The sequence below is a fragment of the Dromaius novaehollandiae genome, chromosome 5, assembly GCF_036370855.1.
Source record: "Dromaius novaehollandiae isolate bDroNov1 chromosome 5, bDroNov1.hap1, whole genome shotgun sequence".
NCBI lineage: Eukaryota > Metazoa > Chordata > Aves > Casuariiformes > Dromaiidae > Dromaius > Dromaius novaehollandiae.
In genome coordinates, this window is record NC_088102.1 from 50,391,324 (window position 1) to 50,416,582 (window position 25,259).

General features: G+C 41.6%; 1 protein-coding gene across 2 annotated transcripts in view; it reads right to left on the reverse strand.

Moving 5' to 3' along the window:
* The window catches only part of PRR5L (proline rich 5 like), a 49,971-nt gene that overhangs the window by 23,549 nt on the left and 1,163 nt on the right, over positions 1–25,259 (reverse strand). For both annotated transcript variants that reach the window (XM_026099928.2, XM_064512775.1), the window contains exons 2-4: positions 12,668–12,939; positions 11,173–11,253; positions 7,322–7,370 (exon numbers count right to left, since the gene is read on the reverse strand). In XM_026099928.2, coding sequence (XP_025955713.1) covers positions 7,322–7,370; positions 11,173–11,253; positions 12,668–12,837 — 300 coding nt within the window. In that variant the 5' untranslated portion in view covers positions 12,838–12,939. The remainder of the gene's footprint in view (positions 1–7,321; positions 7,371–11,172; positions 11,254–12,667; positions 12,940–25,259) is intronic.

Consider the following 25,259-nt stretch of genomic DNA (forward strand, 5'->3'; position numbering starts at 1 on the left):
ACGTGTTCATCAGTATTTCCATATGCTAAATAGGTTCTCATTCTTAAGGTTTCTAAAAAAAGGTTTAGTTCCACAAGCATATAGTTGCTGCAGATGTTTCAATTATCCCCTCAAATTTCCACTTTTTCTATGGAAGAGAGACACTTAACAACAACCATCACCACCACCACCACATTTCCCTTCTCCCTACCTTGAACATTTCTGGAAATTTTACTTATCTGTCTTTTCTGTTAAAGACACAGGCTTAGATACGGATTCAATCCAGACATCACTCCCTCAGATCAAGCAAGTCAGGTATGTTTGCATTAAAAAATCCTACACTGTTTGCTGACAAATCAATACAATCTAATAAATGCAGCCACAGTGGAGGTTTGCATCAGACCTTGTCTAGCTTACACGTCTCCTTACTACTTCATCCCTGGTTGCCACAGGCAACATAGAAGGACACAGCCAAGAGAAAAAATAAGTATTATATTTACAAGCAGGACCAGATACAGACTCATACTAAGTGAGCTTGAAGGACGCATTCATATGAAAAAGTTCAGCTGCCACCTTCTGTCTCTTTGCAATTACAGCCTAACTGCGTGTTCAGGTAGTGATTATTTCCCTCCTCTTCCCAAAGCAGCTTTTCCTGGATTCCCATAGTGGGGTCCTAACCCCCCTGCTAGGACACCCCCAGCTGCTATAGTCTTATTGTGAGTGTCACAAACCTGCCGTTACTCTCTTTACAGTGAAATATGGACTACAAAGAAAAAAAAGGCCTGAGTTAACCCCCACAAGCAAACGCAGTTGATAAATTTGAAGAGAGATGTTTTGCAGCAGATAAAGGTGAACTTGTGAAATCCTGCAGGCTGAAAGCCCCGTATTTTTAGGATGTGCAGAAAACCATAGTAGCTCTTTCAGGTATACCGTGAATAAGGGCAGATAAAAGAGAGAGCCTTTAAGTAAGTTTTCAAGTGCCCCAAAGTTTCAGAAGCCAGGTTTCAAAACTTTAGAAAAATCAATTTAGATTTTTTCCTCAGTAAAGATTTGTTGTGTAGCAGAGAGTTCCTTCCCACAAGGTATATGTGCTCACTATTCTTCCCAAGTAAGTTGTGTTGAAATAATTGGGAATTAAGAAATATATATATTCTGAAGGGAGTCACATGCCATGCTGTAAAATGCAGAGAGTTTACAGGCAATTCCTTCTTTGACCCAGCACAGATATATTCCCCTTCCCCTTCGGAGGAATCGAGGCAAGTTTCTCCATCTATACCCAGAAGACAAATTCAGAGTGTCTCAGTGCGAAGACCAAAGGCGAAGGCTGTCCCAGACAGAACAGCTGGGCCGGGAGAAAGCGCATCTCTCAGCTCCAGCTGCACTAGTGCAGCAGGTGACCTTGTCGCCTCCCCTCCATCCCCCTTGTCAGGAGCTATCGTACCCATGGTGTGCCAGGGAGCCCTTCCTGGCAGCGCTCCCAGCTGCGCCAAGCAAAATCAGCAGGACTGGCTGATGGGTTTGGTGACCAAATATGAAGGGTTCGTGTCAATCCAGTTGATCTTGCCAGAAGTGCATCAGCCAGTGGAGGTGCTCCATCTGGCCATGGTGGTGGCCTCTGGGCAGAGCTAGCAAGGACTGCTGTGGGGCAATAATCCCAGCATGGCTTGATCTGCTGTGGGTGGTATATTCAAGCAAGAGGGTGGTGAAAAGCAACTAAGCCATTTCTGACAAGAGGACATTAAGAATTTTCTGCCATCACAAGAAATTTCAAATCTTGTCTGCAAGTCATGTCTCTGGAGTTCAGCAAGGCACAAAGAAATCCTCCTGCTAATCAAAAAAATATTACTGCTCCCCAATACGCCACTACACTTGAGGGAAAGAAAAGTTTACAAGTACACCCACTTAATTACATACAACTTGTATTTTCCTTTCACTTGTCCAGGCTGAACATAGCCAGCATGCCTTTAAAAAGCCACATTAACATTAAAAAATTAATACTAATTCATCAAACAGAAACATAAACTCAGAAAAGAAGTCAGCTGTTCCAGAGAAAATTCAGAATAGTTGATCCCATTTTGCTGGCTAAAAAAGAAGAATTTCTTGTAAACGTTTCACCATTTCTTCAATGCAACACCCTCCTCCAGCAACTGAGACTTTGAATTCTAGTGCTAAACTGCCGCTTTACAGGTTCTAGAAGAAACACACAGCCACTGTTTCTTGGATAAGCTCATGTTAATTTGAGAAAAAAGAATCACCCAAACTTATTTGCAGGTATTTTCAAGCAAGATATTGCCAGTTGCACACAAACACCTCCCTACTCTTTGGTAGTGTTTTAAAAATGTAAATCTGTATGAGCTGCACTATTCATACCTTGCTCAAAAAAAATGGGGATTTTTTTCCTAGGAAGAGGAGAAAGTAGTGATAGAAACAGGGAGATCACTTTGATCCTACACAGCAAACACACTGCCACATAAAAGCAGAAATAATATCCGAATATGACTCTTTTTTAGGCAGCCTTGTTCAAAATACAAATAAAAAAGAAATCCCACTGAAACAGAGAGTGCTGCAGTGAGAGTAAAAGGGAGAGCAGACTGGTGAGCCTAACTGAGTAGGCAGTGCTGCTCGAGCCTAGATCACAGCGTTGCAGCCAGGCAGCAGCTATAGGAAAATGAGACCCGCTGGCCCACATGGCTTTGCCATGACGAGTACAAGCCCCAGGTGGGAGCCCTGGCTAGCGACAGCATGGCGCGCAGTCTCACGGCAAGTCTTAAGTGGTGACAACCAGCCACAATTTAAAGTGACTCATGTACATCTACAAAGCAGATGTGCACCAGGCCGAAAGCGGGTATTTCTGCTGCCAGCACCAGCGGGGATTAGGCCATCTACAAGCAGAGCTGAGCTGCCCTGGGACCCCTCCGCGACAACAAGGCTGGGCAGTTGCTATGGAGCCTCTGGAGCTGCTCCATGAAAGCCCAGTGCTAGAAAGGACCAGATGAAGCAGAAATAATTGGTAGACCTGCATGAACAGGGGTTCCCAGCCAGCTGGAAGATCACTACAATAATAAAGACCAGCTTGACCCAAAAGACTGTGGCAGACATATGGCTGCGCTCTGCAAATCAGCCAAGTCTGAGTTCTTTCCCTTTCTGTGGTGGCCAAACTACCCCAACCACTGGCAGCCAGCATGAGACAGCACTTTGTCACATAAGAGCTGGCGATGTCTTTATCAAGTAGTAACAGTCACTTCAGTACCTAAACAACCATTTCCTTGCCTCATTATGAAACAGGCAAAAATAGAGACCTGGGGCCAATGAAAGAAATGTCACACACTCCAGTTTTCTGTTTGACTGAGCAGGAGAGAGACACACAACATTTTTCTGCTGTTAGCAACACTCTACACAGCAGACTTTCAAAGGAGAAAAAGCATGAAGACATTGGTTAGGTTGGAGTGCTGAAAAGGGATGCAGCGGTGATTTAGGCAAAAAGTTTTACATGGTCGCAGTAGAGGGGCGAGTACCTGTTTGCCCAAGCCCAAGCCCCAGCTGTCTTACACAGGAGGCTAACTTATGGCAACAGGGACTCTTTGCACAGCAGGGCCTGACTGCAGCGAGGGGCACCAGCGCTGATTTCTGACAGTTCTCAAGGGAGGGCAAAGAAAATCCATTTTGGCTTGGGTCAGGGCTTGTGCTGTTAGTGTTACTGCTTACTTTTGCAAATATTCATTATAATCTTCCATTTTGACTTTGCTTGACACCCCAGTGACATGGGTCTCATTGTAGACTGTGGTTTATATGGTTTTGCCTGTAAATAGAAAGCTGGGCCTGATTCTGAGTCAAGACTTCTTGACTTCTATGATCCTCCACAGCAATGGACTGGAAATTATGTAATAGCTTCACTTCTGCTTTTAAGATATCAAAGCTCTCATTGAATTAAATGAGCAAATACAATCAATTCACCACCCTTCAGCTACCAATTCTGACATTGTAGTCAATGGTCTTCAGGTTGCTGAGGTATTAACTCTGCAACAGAGCTTCTGCATTTGCAACCCATGAGGGCTGGTAGATGTTACAGTACCTGGGTAAGGAGTTTGGCCTCTGTACTTCAGAAGAAGTCAGTTTGGAGTTAATATATGTAAACCAGACAGTTCTGCTAAAATGGTCAGTTGTGAAATAGCTAACACTCCCATTTTCCTCTGTGAGTTTCAGAATTAACAAGGCCCCAGAGAGTGAAAAGAAACAGTTCATCCTTCCCAAAGGTTTTGTTTCAGGCTGCAGGCAGGATCAGGAAGACAATGCATCTTATCAATGCTTACTGGTTTTATATTTCAAAAATTTTCTTCATAACCATGAAGGTCAGAAAGCATGAAGATGAAGGGAGCTTACCTGAAAATCTTAGGCTACCCCAAAGAAGTCCCAGTGCCCAACATACCATTTTCCTCTGAATCCCAACCACATACCTTCCGTATTCATAGGATTCCTCCCCGTTGTGATCCAGCTTACTAACCCATGAAAAAACAAATCCAGCAGTTAAAGCAGATGGCTCACTGCTGGGTTACTGAGTAGAGGAGTGGGTACAAGGCGTCCCTTTTCAGCAGCAGGAAACTATCAGACTAGTTCAGATGCATATGGGACCATGGGCAAATACAATACCGGAAAACTTGGAGCCTGGAGCACTATTTTAAGAAACATCTGCAGCAAACACAGAGTATGCCGAGTCCCAACTGTCTGGCATTTACACTTAGACTCCAATCCAAGGATATGGCCTGTTGCTAAAGCAGCAGATCTGTAAACACAAACCCCCTTCAGAATGAGACACTGGAGTTTCCACCAAAACCCCTGTAGGAATTACATTTCTCTTTCAAATACAAACCAGACTCGGTAACTCTGTCAGGATGAAGATTTGGTAGCAGAAGACGACTGCCTAGACACCATCTGTTTCCTAAAGATTTCTTTAGCGACTTACTCATTCTGTAGCTCAGAACTGGTAATTTCCATGAGTTTTGGTGAAAATGACTAGTGAGTAAGTAATTCAAGTTAATGAAAAAATAGCTTTGTCTCACTATGAAAGTTCTGCTCTATTTTAGTCTTAAATATTCAGTGGTTACAAAAATTCATGTGTGCACATGTTTGTGTGTGTGTGTATATTTATATGTATTTATTTACATATTTATATATGTATGTGCATAATAAACACAATGTAAGAGCCAGGGATGTAGAACAATAGAAAATGTGATTAAAAAAAAAATTATCTCAGTGGCTTCTGTTACAAGTGCTATGGCATAAGAAATGCAAAATGATTAAGTCAATTTATCACATCCAAATATTACATGATCCAATTAGTTGTTCTAATTGCTGCTAGGACATTTAAAGCTGCCTGGTTACTCTGCAGAACAGATCCTTTAGGGTGCACAGCAATCTAAGGGAACGGTAAACTTGGTTTTCAGGATACAATTTCTCAGTGGGCTTTAACAGATGCAAGAGGAAGTGGCTACTGAAAGATGCAGTCCTGCTCTTCTCCTCACCCTGGTGACCCACTCCCACCATCTCCCCTATGTCAGAGGTGATGAGTACAACACGCGTTGAGCACAAGTCAAATGAGGTAGCTGATCTGACTGACAACTTTTTTTTCTTTCAAGGCTATTTTTCAGCCAATTCAGCAGCCTGATTCAACTCTGCTATCTTTGGCGGCAGCTATACAGCCTTAAATCAGCTGGCATCAGCAGTGACACTGAACCCGCAGACAAATGAAATAGTTTTGTCGGCCCTTCTTTGTGGCTAATGCCGCTAGCCCCAGCTGGACTGGGACAGGCTTGAGCTTTACAGTCTGGAGGAAGAGAAGAACACATCCAAAATCCAAAGCTTTGAGCCATCCAGGCCCCAGGAGTCTCTGGCTCATCCTGCCCAGTGACACAATGCAGCTGCATCTTATTCAGAGCTGGAACCCAACCAGGCCTCTTTCAGTACACACTGAATTTTCGAAAGCAGATAACAGTTGTATGTCACCACCTCATATCCCTCAGCAGCATGCACAACTCTATGCTCTACTCAGTCTTCCGAACGCATAGAATTGCCTCATGAAATATTCTACGTTATCCAGACTCCTATACCATGCCTGTCACTGCGGTATCTGGGTACCTGATGAAGCCCTTCCAAATCTCAAGTTGTCACATACATTTAGTTGCAAAGTTTCATTTATCTGTTTTTAAACTAGCTGGAGCAGTAATGGATTTCCACTTAAGGCAGATACTCTGTAGTCTGGGCTGGGTGTCTCCCTGCCTGGCTGTTACCAGGCTCCGCGCACGTTCTAGGAACCGTCCTGCCCTGAAGCAAAAGAAGCCGTCTCCTTCCAGTAAATGACTCGCACAGATAGGGCTGAAGAAGTGAAACATAGCTGCCCCCAGGAAAGGAGTTTGTTTCTCACTTGATAGCACAGTGTGGGGAATTTTTTTTAAGTCATGTAATCTAATACTGATAGGAAACGACATTAGTCTTTTTTTTTTCACCTCTTCTAAACTGTTGGCACAGCAGAGAGCAGCGTCAGCCACTTTAGGAAGTACTGAAATTCTCTCTCTGTCTCTGTCTTTCTCTTTTTTACTCAAGGGGAATAAAACCAACACAAAAATCCCTCTTGTTTTCTTCTCTTTTTTTAAATCAACACTACAGTGAACAACTTACAATATCGAAAGCCACCAGCATTCTCTCAAAATCATCTAACACACCCTTTCATGTGGTTACATTTGAACCTCTGGCTATCTGGACAGTATCAGTAAAAGGCAATAACAGTTACTTATATTTGTGATTCATTATGTCTTTTCTAATCCTTCATCTTTCACTTTTTCCACAGATTACAAGTATATTTATGGGAACAAAAGGCAAACTGTAACCAGGTTGATTTCCTGCTGATAGGGACTTCCTTCTCTGCCTCCCCAAAACAGAAAGACCTTATCTTTCTTCTTCCCCTTTGCCCTTCACTGGCTCCTGTTTCAGAAAACCTCATCCAGTATTCTATTTACTGGAGAATATTACGGTGAAAAAAACTATAAAAGGAACCCTATCTTTTAAAAAAAGTTTATGAAGTGAATTCCTTCTTGATTCTAGCAGGCTACTAGCAGCCATTCTTAAGATTAACCCTATTTTAGCACAAACACACCCAAATATAATTAATCCCAAGGCTACATGGCCCTCATAAAAAAAAAAAAATCCAATGACTCCATGACCTTCTGCAGCAAAACAAAAATGAAACACCTGTAGGCTACATGCTAGTTAAAAGGGGTACTAAAGTTTTTATATACTAAAAAGCTGAAGAGAGCCCACCTCAAAAGAAAGAAAGCAAACTATGCAATACCTGAAAGTAATCTGTGATGAAGGATCCAAGTTCACTCTTCAGCAGCCGTCTGTAGACAGAAGGAACACATCCATGAAGAAACAGCCATTGCTGGTCACTTCTTACAGGCATATCCACACTTCACTACCAGTCAACCCCAAGGCACATGAATATATATGAATATGTCATTTTAGCCACAGTTAAATTTCGTTCACATCCAAGCATACATTGTACTAATGCCAGCTGAGGCTATACTCAAATTACGAAGGAATGAAATAGCTTCCCCAAAGTTTTCCATTTATAAGCCATACATCTAAAACAAGCAAGAAAAACTGACCCCCTGAATTCACAGAGAGCTGGAAAGAGAATTCAAAGTCTTTATTTAGTTTGAAATTCATCATTTTCTCTGATTTTCCTCTAAATAAAGCTGCCTTTCATTTCACTGTGAATAGCATATCTCCCTAATGCTATACTTTCTTTTCTCTTGGAAGTAGAAGGTGGGAGGATAAGGAGAGGAGCAAGGAAATAAACATGCAAGCAGAAGCTGTGGCTTCCCCGTGACTACCACATTAAAAAAAAAAAAAAAAAAAAAAAAAAGCACGTTTTTCAAGAAAGTAGAAATTGAACAAGAGGCATGTTGAAAACATGCAGGCAGAGGCCACTTTTAACAAATATTTCTGATTAGAAACTGTTGATTTTACATCAGGCTACACTGAAAGTTTTCAGTTCTGATATGTATTTATAGTTCAAAATTCTGATATAAAAATCAGGATTGATTTAAATTAGAAGTAGTATTAAAAAAGAACTCAAAAAGTTCAGAGCATCTGCACTTTCAGCTGTCAGTGACTGTGACTGGAGCTGGTAATTCTGCCTCAAATTTAAAAGTTGCCTAATACTTTCCACTGCAAAGCATTGTATTTTTGCTCTCTAAGAGTTTTGCTTTTCACCAAGTAGAAGTACAATCATGAGTGTTTGAAAATGCCATTTGAGACAGGGACACGTCCAAGTCTCAGGCTGGGTTCTTGCTAACAGACTACACCATTCTTTTTCTAATCTTTGGTGAAAGCAGATTTTGTGAACAACCTTTGTCTCTAAACATTTTGTAAAACTTCTACATTTATTCACATGGAAATATGCTTTTACTCTTTCTCTCTCATAGCGGTTATATTTACACTATCCACCTCAAAGTGCATTTCTCTTTCTTTGAGATGGCTAACCTAGATGAGTCTTTGGGGGCCTGTTTGTGGGAAGCATTTTCACTAGCTTCAGCTGAATCCTGAGGAGTTTTGGTCAATTAATTCACACATCCATGAGAGGCTTTGAGTCTATCGAGTAGACTATCTACCCTTTCAACTGAAGGCTTTCACTCCAGAGAGAAACCTAGTGACTTTCCGCCGGTTGTGGCCAGGTCACCTCCTGCTTCCTGGGAGTCCATCTCTCAGTGGCACTTCTGACATTTCCTCTTGCTGTGACAACTGACTTTGAGAGCAGCAAAAAAAAAAAAGTATGCAGTGAATCAATGGTATCAAATCACAGCAGGATGAAAACTTTGTGGCAGCAATCCAGAGCAAAATGTTACCACCTGCTCATCTTCTGGTCTTGTCATTACTACCCTAATTTAAAACCCTTCCGTGTTCCCACCATCAAATAATTAAGCACTCTGCAGAATCTGTAATTCTCTTAAGTACTGCATTTGCTAACTTCCATAGATGATCTGAATGGAGAAATACAAACCAGGAAAATGTACCAGCTCAATCTCATGGCGCACAAGAGCTGGCTTTCTGACAGGCCTGGCCTTTTGCCAAGTGTCAAGCTAGGCATTTACCTGGTATATGCAGAACTGACATTTTGTTGGAAGCTGTATCAAGAATCACAGGTGCAAAGCTGCAAATGTGTACATACATGCATGCAGATGCATGTCCTTTGCTCCTAAGACTAATATTAATGAGCTACTTGAATGTTGATGTAGCCTATTTAGGGAATGACATTTTGAGACGTAACCAATGCTCAGGGCACCTGTAGGAACATTAATCATTTATTTCAAGGTGAGTGCTTCCAAGTGCTGCTTGTGAGTGCCAGTATCTGGAAGAGCGTATTTCCCTTCCCACCAGGAGAACTGCTCATAAAGCATACAAATTTCACAAAAAATTTCCTGTTCTTCACTCAGCTCTTGACAGACTAGATTGATTTCAGTAACCAACATGAACAGCACATGGTCCAGCCACTGGAGTCAAGTCCAGTCAGCAAGGCTACTCTGCCTGGCACGCTGCCTCCCCATCTCTGGAGAAGAGAGAGAGAATGGCTACTAAGGCACAGCTTGCTGCTCCAGCAACCAAACACCTTTCTCTGAGCCTGTAAAGAGCTGGTATTACCTCCCATGTGAATGAGAGCACAAGTAAAGTGCTCTAGTGTCCTCTGCGATGATTCCCTCTGCCTGCATCAAAGAGGCAAGAGGAGCTCATGACAGTCAGCATATGACTCCAAAAGCAGCCTAGCAGTGAGTGTCAGTTCTTCCTCAGAGGAGGAGGAGGAAGACAGAGGAAATGGAAGACCTGCAGCAGCATGCAGTAACACTTGATGCCCAGTGTCTCCCATGCAGGGGTGGAAGGAGGATCTGCTTGCACAGGGGAGGGAAAGCAGGCTGCAGCCTGAGAGATCACTGACAAAACCCAAATCCAGTCTCCAAGTCTGTGAAAGGGTTGTGGATCAGGGTATTTTCAAAGGCTTAAGACATTTGTTTTTCCTTTCACATACAGAAATCTTCACCTCACTGAGAATTAGACTGCTGCAAGTACTGAAATCTAACCTGAAAACTTCTGACTTGAGCACGCTAAGATGCTGTGGAAGCACAAGACTCTGCCCTCACTCAGCTTTCAAAAGGAATTTTAAAAAACTTTCACTTTTGGGCCTAGATCAAGTAGGAGAGAGTCTCATGCTCTGCAAGCTGCATTTATTTTGAAAGTAGGGAAAGGGGTAATTCAGACTGCTGCTTATGAAGTGCTCAACCTGAATAGCCATTTGAACTTTAACCATAACTTGGCACACAGAAAAAATGCAGCAAGGATTGGGGGCAGGGGGTTCCATATAAAAGAGGAAGTTGAGACCTATATGACGACATTCAAGATGAATGAATACAGATTTGTGGGAAAGACAGATGGAGGAGGAACTCTCCTCATGAGCTCTGTCAACACTCCTCTTAGCACCACTTGGAACCAAGGCATGAATAAATTGCTCTTTACCTACTCTGTAGTCCCATCTATTGCTAACCAAACTTTCCAAATAATCACAATAAAACCACAGAAAAAAAGACCTGCTAAAAAAAATGGTGATGCTTCTAATCATTACCATCAGCAGTGTTAGTACCTGTTTGTTAGACTTCTAGTTTTTTAATCTTCAGGGTTCATATTTTCAGGTCTTGCTCCACAATCATCACATGAAGATTAAGTTTTTTTACGGAAATACTTTTTTCTGCTTTGTTTTTGAACACTCCATGATTCTGGGAAGCTTGGCTTTAGAAAAGACGTGTTACTGCCATAACTGATAAAGTGTGAAAAAGTCACCCAGAAGGGGCAAATTCCCTAGGCGGGGACAAAATCCTTTCAATCCAAGTAAATACACACCCTGTCCTTTTCAAAGTTACATATCCACATAAATCAGAGAAACATCCAAGAGCTTAGCCCCATGTCATTCACCCCATTCAGTGGCAAAAGAGAAGGAAGTTAGCGTGAAACTGCAAAGCTGTGTTTAAGTTTTCTTCTACCCCTTCTCCTCCCACCAACGTCCTCTAACTACTGTTCTATAGAGGAACAAAACAAACAAACATCAAACAACCAGCAACAAAAATCTTTTTTTCATGCAATTCAGCAACCTACCTGATATTTTCATTGAGGGTGTAAAGTTCATTGTTCTGCAGGCCTCCCCCTTTGAACACATTTATCACTGCTGTTTGAACACTGTCAAAAAAGAAGTAAGACAGTACGGCATCCATAAATAACACCCGCCAGGATGATTTAACACAGAGAGCAATGTGAGCTAGCTGCCAAAAGCTGAGTGGTTATAAGGGGGTGGAGAGGTTAATTGCACTTAAATACTTCCACTTTTTCTCCCCTGGAAATCATCACTCTTATTTACCTACATCTCTCATGGGAGACAGAGCAGAACCAATGTTCAGCTGGGCCTAGAGTGAGCAAGGGAAAGTTGTTATAGGGACACTGTTCACAAAAAACACACTTGCACAGAGTATATCTTTAACATGACTGTTTAATGGATCTCTACTAGGTCCTGCAGAGCTAGTTGCTGCAAGGAGACATAGATTTTTGGCATTATCTGCCAAACACATCATATTGCATTATCAAGCAATGTTAGCAGGACTAGCCAAACTTCTCTACCTGCAGCATTTGGCAGGATCCTTGCTGTGCTGGAACAAACTCTGTAGCCAGCATCACTTCAGTCAGACACAATTTTAAGCCCAGTTAATGCTTGTAAAATGTGGTAACAGCTCTTGGAAGATCTTCTAATTAATACTTTTCTGACCAGCACAGAGAAAGCCATAAACTGAGAGTACACGAGATAGCTTAGCAGGTGTAAAAGCTTGCCGCTGCCAACAAGAGGTGGTGTCATACTCCTATAAGGTGCTCCCTTCTGTGGGCCAGTTATAGTACTTGTCATATGCTTTGCTGATCTCAGTGTAGTATCCTGGCACAAAACTTTATGATGTTTCTACTGGGCTACTTTTGTGTGACATTAGCAAGCTGAGCTAGGTCAGTAAGAGAGGGGAGTCTGCAGAGCACAGGGTTGGTGCAAGGAAACACCCACCTTTGGCAGCAACAAGCCATTAAATCAACTCAGGATATTTCACACTTCATCCTACAAGTCATTTTTCCAGTATTCACTGTAGCATGACATGTACTGCAGACAGGATTTGACTATCAGTAAGAAACATTAGTAGAAGCCACAAACTTTATAGCTGTCAAAGAAACTTGATTGTGATAAAAGCTTCACAATATGCAAACAAATGCCTGCTACATTAAGAAATTAACCTTTGTTACATTACTAGCAATGTGTTTTCCTTAACTGGTACTGAAGAGGTGTAACTGTTAACATAAAGCAATTCTGGTTTATCTCAAGACAGTATCTCTGAACAATGTTAGCCAAAAACAAGGCTAAACGCTACTAGGTCTAATTATGTCACCTCTGCAGGGGCTCTTCCATACAGGCAAAGCTTGGGCATGCCAAAAATTCATTCATGCTCATAAACAGATAAGCTTAGCCATAAATGATCTGAGGTATCAAAGATCAGACCTTATCTGGCCATTACCAAGGGGCTGTTACGCACAGATGGAGCTCAACTGAACAGGTCCTGCTCACCTGTTCCACGCAGAATTGGAGCTCAGCTGCAAAGCCTGCCGTGTTGCTTGGAAACGTGGCAAGTCGCTGAGCACAGGGGAGCTCATGAAACGAGGTCTGGGCCTTCTGAATGAACCCATCTTGTACAACTGGAGAGCAAAGGATGGAGCCAGGGTGAACCCCCCAGTCATAGAGTCAGACGGACTGTAACAGGGCTGTCAGAAAGCCTCTTCTCCTGAAGGTCCAAGTGTCAATCTCAAGGACATCAATAGGTCTTCAAATTCTGCAGCAGCCTGCAGCAAAAGCAAAGAGTCAGTCTCTGACTAGCAGTTCCCCATCACTTCAGGTTGCAACACCGACTCACATTCAAAACAATTAAAGGATTGAAACAATCCTGTGAACTGAAGAGAGAGGCAGAGTGCAAGACAGAAAAATATCCTATCCCACAAACAAAAAATTTGGACAGCCCTTCAAGAGCTCTTCAACAGCAGCCCACTCTTCCATCTTGTCTCTTAAAGAACCACCCAGTGCAGCCAGCCAGGAAAACAAGCATGATCTCTCTTTCCACTTCATTTAGCAGAGGTGCTAGAACAGAGGTGCCTAAACTCTTCTGCTGGAGGCACTTTACAAATACCTTTAAATATAGTCAGCCCTTCAGACTGTATAAAATGGGAGGGGAAACTGGAGAGAGAAAAAAGAAACTATTTCACCAGCAGAAGGGTTAAAAATATGAACAACAGGATAAAAGATGAAGAGATGAACACATGCCTTTTTTGAGAAGCGTTGTACAAGGGAATAAAACCCTCTCACTATCAGTCCAATCACAAAAAGGATGCAATAAGGAGCTTCTGCAAAAAAGGTCTGACAAGCAAATATCTTGAGAGTAAGCAGGACTGTTATGTTTGTTTTTCCCTCTACAGAACAAGAAGAAATTGCTTGACCAAATATAAAACGCCTGTGCTTTCCCCTCTGATCACCATCTTCATATAGATGAATATGCAGCCCTGAGCAAACCACAGAAACAGCAGAAGTTAGAATGGCTTTGGACAAAAACCACAGAAACTCTGGCAAAGTTTCTGAACTTCGAAATCTTCCCACTTCAGAGGAATACAGGCTGTAGATGTAGCTGGCAGTTTGGAGAATGGAGACATGGGAGAAGAGAGAGAGGAAAAGAAAAACAAACAAAAAAGTTGTGTAACTGAAGAGCACATAAAAGATGTAAAGCAAAATCTTCTCTTTTCCACCACATATTCAGAATGAGGTAAAAAGAGACACGATCAGCCAAAGAAATGCTGTGTATCTGCACAGCGCTTCTAATTGAATGAGTTCTCAGCTTCAGGAAAGTCTTCCCACTCCCTAAACCATAATTAACTCTTTTACAAGTATGAGAACAACTTTCTTCCTCCTGAGTTGCCCTGCTTCACGCTGGGCTCACCTCACCACCCCGCCTCCATTTCTGCTTGACACAGCCTAACCCGAAGCACAAGGAAGCTCTCCACTCTGCCAGACACCACGGGCCCTCCACTGAGGGAACCTGAACCAGCAGAAGGACTGGATTCGGGCTAAAAGTGATAAAACAGAAGCCTTGCTGTCGAGGGAGATTTATTGCAAGCAAAGATGAACTGAGCTATGACTAGAAAGAAACAGGTTCACGCCTAGGCTCTCTAAACTGTGATGCATAAGGGCAAGAGAAGCAGCTCCCCACTCCCTTTAAAAGACGCATGTTGGGACTGCCCCAGCCCTTAAGCCTTCTCACAGATCTCTGTGCACAAAAGCCAGGGAAATAACCACCATTCACCTCATTTGTTAGGCACTGACACATGTGGTGCCACCATTCTCTGGGTTACTGAAAAAATAAAAACAGTTGTTACCCCGCACACACATAGGTTGAATACAGTTTGGATCGATCTTTGTGGAGCTGGACCATTGCTGCAAGCACAACTTTTTTTCTGATAACTCTTTGCTGTCTTTAGAGATGACAAAGCGCAGGTAATCTTTCAGCAGGTGAGCTGAGCTTTGACAGGCGTTACTTGAAGGAGCAGCAGACTACAGATTCTGTAGCTGCTTTGTTCCAGTCAAAAAAAAAAAAATCCTAACTCCTACAAATTAACAATAAATACAAATAGTATAAGCAAATGAGCACTGTCTTTTGTGTGCAGTTTGAAACAATATTTGTTTCATTTTACATTGCCCACACATTTGCAATCTGCCAGCGATTTCTGTATCGGCAATTCTAACCACATTAGAAATTGTCAGCAGAAAAAAGCTACAGCACCTTGGAGAGCTGAGTGCAGACTTTTCTCATAACATACCAAAAAGTGTTTTGGAGGCAAAGAGTAAATATAAATTAAATGGATGTTTCTGCTGTGGAACAAGTAATTGTGCCAATATTTGTCATCTATCAGCTCCACAGCTGACAGTGAACTGAAAAGGGTGACTTCTCCCAGTGGTGCAGTAAATTTCCATTTCTAAAATTTTTGTACAGGGAACACAGCATATATTTTTCAGAGCTATATAATGCGATATAAGAATTATTTTAGATCAGGTGTAGGCATTTAACAGTCTTAGAAAGCAGTGGTTAGGATGCCTGTGCTAGCCCACAGTCTCCCTCCTATCACTATTCCAGGCAGCATAAGCATTAAAGCCCTGCAAATAAGTATTCCTAACCCTAGCAAAGCTACAGTGAAAGTACTTTATATATATAAAGCTGCACTTCAATAATAAAAAAAAATCTTTGCAATTCAGAACTATGTTAATTTGAAAGGTAAAAGCTTAAATTCAGAAGTACAAACCAGAAGAGAAGTCTGTGGAGCCTTACTGTATACATCGTTAAAGTTTGTGTAGGAAATTCTTTGGTCTGTTTTGTGCGAGAGATAAAACAATATGAACATGAAACTTTCTTCTGAGTTTGATCTATGGATTAATGAGACTAATCCCACAGCAACAGAACTATGGGATACACAGGGCCCCATGGCAAATTTCCTGAATGCCTCTTACTAAAAGAACGTGCTTGTTTTTCCTCACGGAAACATGCATGTTGTTTTCCTTAACCTCTGTAAAAGTCAGACAGATAATAACAAGTTCTCATCTGTGTAGAGAAGATAAGGCATCCCCTCTTCCCCTTTTTCCCCCCAGTCCCACAGTCTGCAATTCCCTCTTATTGTCAGGTAAGCTTTATTCTATGTTCCTATCAGGAATTTAAGAAAAGATCTTCTGCTTTAGGGGCAGATACAGAGTCTGATTTCCATTTCTTCAGGATTCAAAGATAAAAATCTCTCTTACCTTACCTAAAATGGTGACCGTTAAATAGTAGGAATAGTAAATAAACTGTTACTCTGAATGCAGCTAGCCATGAAATTATATCCAAATATAACTGACCATCACGCTATCAGAACTGGAAATACCAAAGTCTGTGAGAAAGACCATCCTCTCCCTGTGCCTACAGCCTACTTTTACTATTTTCAGAGCTTCATAAAGCCAGAAGAGAGTGTTTACTAGAAAACAGACTTTCAGCACAGCAACTTTACATTTTGCAGAGCCTGTGCATCTGAGCATACAGCACAGCACCAAAGCCAGACCCCAACCCTCATGCACTTTCTCTGCAATCGCTGCTGAAGAACCTCATCTCCCACACTTCAATCAGACCAGACAGCAACTAGTTTCCGCTGAAAGCTTTCCCAGAACAAGTCACCCTTGTAAATACTGCTTCATCTTCGCAGGAAATCTGCATTAGCAGTTTATTGGCAATGTCCATGTTGTGCATTCTACAATGTGCAATTTATTGGCTTTTTGCTGAGAGAAACTATCCCTGTGGTGAGAGAGGCATTAATGTAGTTATAGATTAGTAAGAAGTCCTCATGGTATTTGGGCTATTTTAGCTACTGGGAATGCACAATAATAACAAAATGCTGAGTATAACAAATTATAATTGTTCCTCTTCAGTTTGCTCTGAAAACTGTTACAGTTACGCAGAAAGATTCAGAAACAGCTATTCTTCTCCTACAAGCCTTCAGTCTGAACTCCCCCACACATACACTGTCTCCCATTCCTACGATTAAAGTATTTCAGAAGACTATAAAATAAAATCTACATCTAATAATCACATTTCTATTACTTATCATCCATAGAACTAGAAAAAGCTTTACAGAGAAGCAATTATTAATTCCCCCAAGAGAAGGAAGACACTGGGATGTGAGATGTTCTAGCCACTAGGCAACAGTCTCTCGCTATTGATCAGGAGAGGTCTGAGGTGCAGCAACTGTGTAAGAGATACAAGCCGCACCAAGGTATTCTCACTGCCACATAGTCTAAATGCTGTGAGCATACTTAAGTGGCATCACAGCGTCTCAAACTACATGAAAATTACATGGCAATGTTATGTCCTAAAAGATTCTCCACTATCCTCATCTCATTTAATGACCCAACATGCTTTTTTAGACACGAAGTTTGTCATAAGTCAGAGACACATGTATTGTTCTTCCTTCCCTTCCAGCTGAGGACAAGACCCTTGGTCATTCTTTTCACTTATCCTTGATTATCATTTCAAAACCCAGCTACTAAAACCCTCTAGATCTATAACAAGGTCATATATCATCTACGTAAAACCAAGGTATTCAAGTGAGCACACAGTTCAGAGTTGGATGTCAATGCTCTAACTTGGGGCAGCAAAGTAGGACGATGTGCTTAATCTGACAATGATGTAACTCTGTTCATTTGCAGTTCATCACATCTGAGAAAACACTTTTTGGATTACTTTGAATTTTTAAAGAGAGGAATCAAGCACAGAGAAAAGCCTTTTTCCAACACACACACACGCACACACATAAAAACATTACAGTGATCAAACTAGGAATTTTTACCAATTGTTTTCCATTAGCCACAAAGACCAACAGAGAGATAATTATAAAAAGATTTAACAAAAATATATTTTCTACCCAACAGACCAAAATACATCTGACTGCCTGGAGGAAAAGCAAGATCAGGCAAAATACCTACTTCTTTCTCTACTGAAGAAAGAATAACCCCCCCAAAAAGGTTGACAGCATTTCCTCCAAATTATGTATTTTCTTGATAATACTGGGCCAAGCAAATGAAAAAAACATGGCAACTAAGACTTCAGAAAAGAACAGACCATATTTGTCTTTGTTCACTTCCAATTTCCTTTGATGCCTTTTCTGCAAGAGTCAGAGCAACAGCTGCTACTGAAAGTGATGGGGCAGCACAAACTACAAGCTGATTTTGCTTCTTATAGAATAGCTAGCACCAATACTACTTCACACCAAATTCACACCAGAAAGCTACAAGTCAAAAAGCAACTTTAAACTAGATGGCAAGGGAGGGAAGGAGAGAAGGGAGCCTCTATTCATCCCAACAAAAATTTCACAGTTCTCCTCAAATGTATCAGCAGAGAATGACAGTTTATCCAAATATAAGTAATGTGTTGCCATTTGAACTATCTTAGAGGTAGAAAAGCAGCGCCTTCATGTAGACACCCACTCACTCATTTTCTTCTCCTTTTTACACTTTGTACAATCGTGACACTGATGACCTATGACCTTAAAATAAACAAATTGGGTACTGTAACACGTGCCAGAATCTGTTGTAATGACTTGGGGTGTGGAAGAATCAGAATTTAAGAAAAATTCCCCAGTATACTAGGTCCACAGATCCACAGTGGAGCAGTTTCATCCCACCTCACACACAAAAAAGTATGCAGGCAACGGTCTAGATTCTTGTTAGCTGCTTCTTCCTCCAGCCCAGTAAATCTTCAACAAAGTATGCAATTGGCAAAATCCTTGACTCGGGTTCAACTGATAAGATCCCAAGACAGCACTATTTCTGACACAAATCCCTCATTTATTCTCCACACAGCCATACTGACAAGTGGGCAAACAGCCCACAACCTGTACCTTCAGGTCTTTTAGTTCATCAAAACTATACACGCATGTGCATGAACTTAAGTTTATATTTTAAGAAAACACAGACTGCATTTGCTGCAACAATTTAAATTTACAACACACTCGGTTACTCTTCCAGCACCCAATTGCCTAGTCTCTTAAAAATAAAAACCAAATGAGTTTTGCTTTTCAGAAGCAGAGAAGATAATCAAATCAAGATTTATTCAATAGCTAAAAAAGTTCATTTCTGGACAATGATCAAAAGATTTGTCTTAGACATCTCAGAGGCTATTGAAAGCAAAAGTCTCAAAAATTGTTTTTGAAAGCAGCCTGGAGCCCAGTCTCAAGGTATGGGAGCTTTCTGACCTATACCCTCATCCTTATCTGCCTTCACACCTTTAGAAATCTGACTCACAAAAAATTTAGTGCTTAATACAGCCCATCAAAAGCAATAGGAATCTAACCACTGGTCTTACTGTTTTGGATCAAATCCTGAAAAAGCAAGACAAAGTGCAGGTATTTTCTCATGTTAGCAGCCCCTCACATACAGAGCAATATGGATGTGAGGATGAGTTATTCTTCACACGCTTATGCTAGCACCAGGAGCATAGCCCATGCTCAGAGACGTTCTCAGTTCAAGGAGGTAAGTGGGAGCGTGCAAGATCAGCCTTTGAGTCTGACAATCTCATCAGTAGCACTGATTCAAGTCGCAGCCTTTACAAGACAGCTTTTTCTACCCACATATTAATGCTACTTGCTTCTGAAATCCCAGTAACAAAACCAGACGAGCTCACAAATTTTGCAAGCAGAAACTCTCTAGTTAGCGTATGATCAAGGATCACAGACCACGAGCACAGGCAGTGGCCGTGTCCCTACTCTCCAGCACAAGGACAGGATCCAGACTGGAAGAAGGAAAGTGTTTGCTGCCAAGATCTCGCTGGCCTGTGCCATGGGCAAATGCAGGTTGGTCCCTCAAGCTTTCAGGGCAAGCTGCACACCAGCTGGTGGATGCAGGACTTCAGCTGCCAAAGCACACGACCCGCAGCCCCACCACGCGCTGCCCGCTGGCCCACCCTGGCTGGCCCAAGGGTGTGCAGCACCAAGCACGGCCAGAGGTGTCTGTCCCACACGGGGCGCCTGTCTGCCCCACGCCGCCAGCACTCCCGCTCCCTGCCACACCATGCACATCCCCCTGGGAAAGCCCTGAGGCACCTCGGGCAGGCCCAGCCCCAGGTGAACAGGGCCCTCAGCCCTGCAAGACGTGCCTCCTTTCATCAAGAGCTCTCAGAGGATTTTTAGTAAGGAGAGTAAAAATCATTATTTTTCTTGCTGAGGAAATGCAGCTGCAAAGACAGTGAAGTGCCTCACCCAGGTCTTCTACCACCCAAGCCAAGACCCTGTCCAGCAAAGGAAAATATCCCTCTGAACTCCTTTAATGAAGCTTTGCAGAGTCATAGAGAGAAAAGATTCTTCTGATGTACCTCTTCTTTTCAAAGCTGGTTCAATACCAGAAGGTCCAATTTTTTTCTTACTACTTTTTGCTGGGCCACAACTGGCAGCAACTTGGAGCCCCATAAATAGTCTGAAGGTATTCTACTGGCCTCACCTCTCTTTAATTAAACTTAAAGGTTTTAACTACAAAGCATGTAAAAGAAGTGCATCTACAGAGTATGAGAATACACTCTTCCCAGTAGCGTCAACCCTCTCGTATGTGCCCATGTATCTGACAATTTTACTGCTACTGTTTAACTGCCGAAGACAAGACCTCACTTTCCCTATTCTCCTATTATATAACCACTTCCACAAATGTGAGCCCAGGGTCCCCGCCATCCTCCTCCCTCTTCCATATATTTCCTTCCTCAGATTGGACCCACATCATATCTGTATTCACAATATATCCCAAACAAACTCACTAACAGAAAAATCTAACTTGGCTTTGACAACAGAGCCATCCATTTAACATTTGAAAATGTTACCCAGTGGTTTCCACTCAGTTATGCTTCGAGTTCTTGAGGTTAAAGCAAACCTGAAACTCAGAGTGAAACTCTGCTAAGAGTGAGAGGAAATATATGAGAAATGGAGGGGAAAAAACCTTTGCTTATTATAGCCCTCCATGGTTTGAGAATCTTCTCTGCAATTCAAAGACCATTGCAGCCCCTTTGGAGTTTATGGCCTGTCAGACAGAAATCAGCATACTTCACATCTACATAAATGATAGTATGATTCCTTATAAAAAAGTCTAAGAAAACAGCTATGGCACAGAGCAAGTTGGTTCAACATGATATAAAGAAATGAAGCCATAATAAAGAACACACAGAAAAAGAAATATTTTGTAACATAGGAATGGCATCTAAGACAACAAAGTTATTTTGATCGCTGCCACAGATCTCCTGTGTTATTTTAGAAACATTAGTTACTTCTTTGTTACTCACATGATTCAAAAATGGAGAAAATTGTTAAGGCTACTAAAAGGCTCCACTTGTTTGTAAAACACCTTGAAACGCTTCGGTGGAAAATAGTAAAGAGCACCTCATTATAATCACTTAGCGGATCAGTATGAAGTTAGAGACAAATTTAAATTAGATGCACTAACAACTGATTTAATCTAGTTGAAGACAAATTGTATTTCCCATATAAGCGACGATCACACCAAAGATCTGGTTATGAAAGGCAAGATGCAAAAATGTAGCAGAGTTTCAGAAGCATAACACTGACAGACTGGATTGAGACTAAAAAAATACACTTACCTCTTTGGTTCAATAAGAACTACATCCACAGGAAAAGAGGGAGGGCTAAGAGGGGAAAATGGAGACGATCTATATCACCATTTTCCGATTAATTGAAAGCATTAGGGTTTTTTAGATATTATATCAAGTTCTGTCTGCGACAGCTACAGTAATCATCCTTTCAAAATAAGCTCAGTGCGACGCTGTCCTAATCCACGGCAGCCTAGATTCTCAAAGCAGCAAGCTTACCTGCATCCCTCTGTGGAGATTCACCCATCGAGATGCAGCTAGCTTCAGAAAGCAGAGTTAAAATCACCATTGCTTTATCTCCAATTCTATAGCGAGGCTTTACTCAAGCTATTACACTCTAAAAACCACAACTAATTTCATGGCAAAGTAGTACTCTAAGGAACTCAGGCCCCAAAGCTGCCTGCGAGTTCTGCCCTGTTCCTAGGCCTACAAGCCTTTAACTAAGTTGATTAGCAGAAAGACTTTGAATCAGCACAGTTACACTGGAACAACCCATGGCATTAAAACTTTTATATCAGAAACAAGATGACACACACATGAATAGTTATTTCCTTCCACTGGTGGGAACAGCATTTAGCAGATGCACTAATAAGTGCATCCCTACTGGAGCAAAATAGGCAGGAATGTATCACATAAATGACACAAGTATGAGTAAGCCATCAAACTTTTTGCTGTAGAAAAGGCTTTGAGATTTAATTGACAAAGGTACTTTCAAACCCAGAAAACAACTTTTAGCAGCTTCAACCTGTTTTCAATAACTCCCCAATGATTCCAGTAGTATCTGCTGCAAAATTCAGAAAATGTGTATTAACTAATTCAAAGCACACTACAATGTACATTGGACAGTTTGTAAAGATCACAGCAATTTTGTTTACCATATAGAGGTGTTGTTGGGTTGTATTTAAAAGGAATAAAAAAACATAGCTGTTCAGTTCATATTCAACAGTTAGGTTAGCAGCAGAACTATAACAGCTCTGATCTCCCACATCACGCTCCCTTCTGAATTTTACATTTGCAGGAGTAGATAAACTCGCACTAGAGCCCTCCCTTCAGCATGGCCCCTAAAAAGGTTTTCACAAAACTCAGAGAAACCACCCTTTTCCACCTGTCCTTCCTTGGTCAAATGTGGTGAAATACACTAACCAATTCCACAAGTTATTAGAGGGGAACAGATAAAGAAGAGACACAGCAATTCTTTCATTAAGAAACCAGGCAGAAGGTCTCCAATTTAAAAAAAAGAGAAGGGGGGGAAAGAAAGAACACCGATTCAGAAGCAAAAGAAAGGAAGCTGTATTAGTCTAAATGTAATGATATGTTTAATTTTCTAGGAATGGTAATCAGAAAAGCATGCAAGATAAACTTCATCAGGGCCAAATAAAAAGCCAGCAACTGCAATTATTCTAGGAACTATCTATTCTGCAACTAGAATGCGAATCTACCATATCATCTTCGTGCTTTCTTGCACTTCACACTTTTCTCTTGTGTTTCTGTTTTTGCTCTCACATTTCCTACTGTTATTATTAAAAATAGAAGTACATCTCACATTTTTAACCCTTGGACTACAAAACATGGAGATAAGTAGCCTGTTTATACATCAAAGCCCAACCTCAGCCAGCGCTAATACCACTGGGTTTTTGCTAAGGTCTTCAGTGCAATCTTCTACCATCTGAGTTAGGCTTAGCCCCATCTCACGTAGTAAGAAGGGGCTGTTATCCCCTACTGAATAAGGTCTGGAACCCAACAAATACTTAGTCGAAATATATTTATGCTTGAATTCACATTAGCAGAAACAGTGAGTACAAAAGGCCATACTTTTATGGAAAAAAAAAAAAACACAAAAACCACAGGTGCCTAGAAAAGTCACATATGATTGAAAATGTGAATTAAAAAAAGACATGCTTTGAGTTCCTTTTATTTGCCTGCTACTTCTAAGCCCTGGTTCATCCATTTAAATCGCATCCCTCCAGTCTTTCCAGACAAATGGAAGCTGCATCTGTTTATTTCTCAAACAGAAGTTAAATGTCTCACCTACTCTGCGGTTTTGGTTACTGGAAGTTTAAGGAATTGAAATTCTTCCAACAGGAACTGAGAAGAGTTAGTAAATGCCATCTATGATCCAGCTGAGCTTTGAAACTGAACCTTGGAAGTCTTATCAAAGTCTGAGCTGATATCAGTCCATAAATACACTGCATAAAATTAATTAGAGAGAATTTTATCTTGAGGGCTGAAGACAGATGTGATACATATGTTTTTTAAACTCTGCTGTAAAGCTGCTAAAAGGAAACACTGGCCCTAAATTGACTTGGCAAAAAAAACTCTCATATGGGCCTGTTTGTTTGAACTCCACTGAGCATCCTTGGCACTGGGAACTTGCAGGGACCATCAATGTGGAATCCAGCACAATATACTGGACTGGACTTGGTAAGAATCAAGTATTTCAGTCAGAGATTCAGGACATCCCGATCATGGACAATCACAGGATAATCTACCTGTAGAAAAGTTTCTTCCTAGTGTCACCAAAAAGCAGCTGTTTTTTGACACAAGTACAAGGGTTTATTTGCCTCCCTCAGGTATGTTATACAAGTCCATGGCTCTATAAAGCTCACTCAAATCTTAGCAACAAATACCATACATTGACTATGAGCTATGTATCAAGAGCGTACACTGTCTCGGATTACCGTGAAACTTCCATTATGTGGAATGTCAAGTTGCCTTTTTCTCACATTATGGAACTGTAAGAGAATCACGTTTAGTTTCTTCAGTTCAATACTTTTATAGCACTTTTAAGTTCATGAATCTCCTACACGCTACAACTAAAACAAAAAGCTGCAAACTTGCTGCAGAAATCTCTGAGCATTCTTCACCTTATGTGACAGGGTAATCATAATGGTCTCTCCCGACTGTAACGTTAACAGGGTAAATCGAGTCTAAACAGACTTTCTTAGAAGGCAAGTGCTTTCACATAGTGATTCTCTACTTACCAACACAGAAACAACATTAAATCTGGGTTGCTACCACAGATCGTATTCTTAAACCTAACATCCCTCATATGGCTGTAAAATAGCTGGCATAACTTTACCGCACATATTTTCAGCTATAGGTCACTTTCTGTTGCCAAAATGCTAACGAAGCTCTTCACAGGAGTCAGAGGACAGGATTTTACCCCTCGTGTTATGGTCTCAAAAGGTTTAAGGAAAGTCTGCATATCAGGACAGCATTATGTCGTGTCTCACTGGTCTATCTGTACCACCAAAGCCTACCGCACAGCTGGACTGTAGCTTTTGCTTTAGAAAAAAACTGTACAGCCTACGAATCCGTTTCTGTGTCTAGCCTCACCATGAAATAAGATCTATGGGTATACACATTAAATACACATGCACACACAGCGCTATATACAACATGTAAACAGCTCATGCACACTGATGCAGGTACTGATGAATTCTGCATAACTGAAACCTTCATACCACAAAATTACAGCATTGTCTATAAATATGCTCAGCACTTGCTGCTGACAAACAAAAAATCCCTCGAGTTGAGACAGCCTGCTTACATGAACAAATCATCATATGACTGGAAAAGGCAGCGTAAAATAGCTATGTTTTAGACTATTCTTTTCAGCACAGACAGGCAGGAGCTGTGCCCGCCGGGGTCACTGCTGACACAACCTGCAGCCACAAGTGATGTGCCACAGAGGAGAAGGTGGCAAGGGACAGGTTTGGCTAATGAAGGAGCCAAAAAGTAGATTTTGTCCACGAAAACGGAAAGCTCAGTAAATATCCCCAGGGCACAGAGGCTCCTCGTGCTTTTGAGGGGACCAGGAAAGGGGGTGAGCCTGGCATGGCCACCGGAGAGACACTCAAGGGGAAGGGAGCAAAAGGGACGAGCTGCACTTCAGTATCTTAAACAGGCGGCCTGCAGCTCACATGGCTTTGTCTCCTCTCGCAGCGGGCTACACGCTAA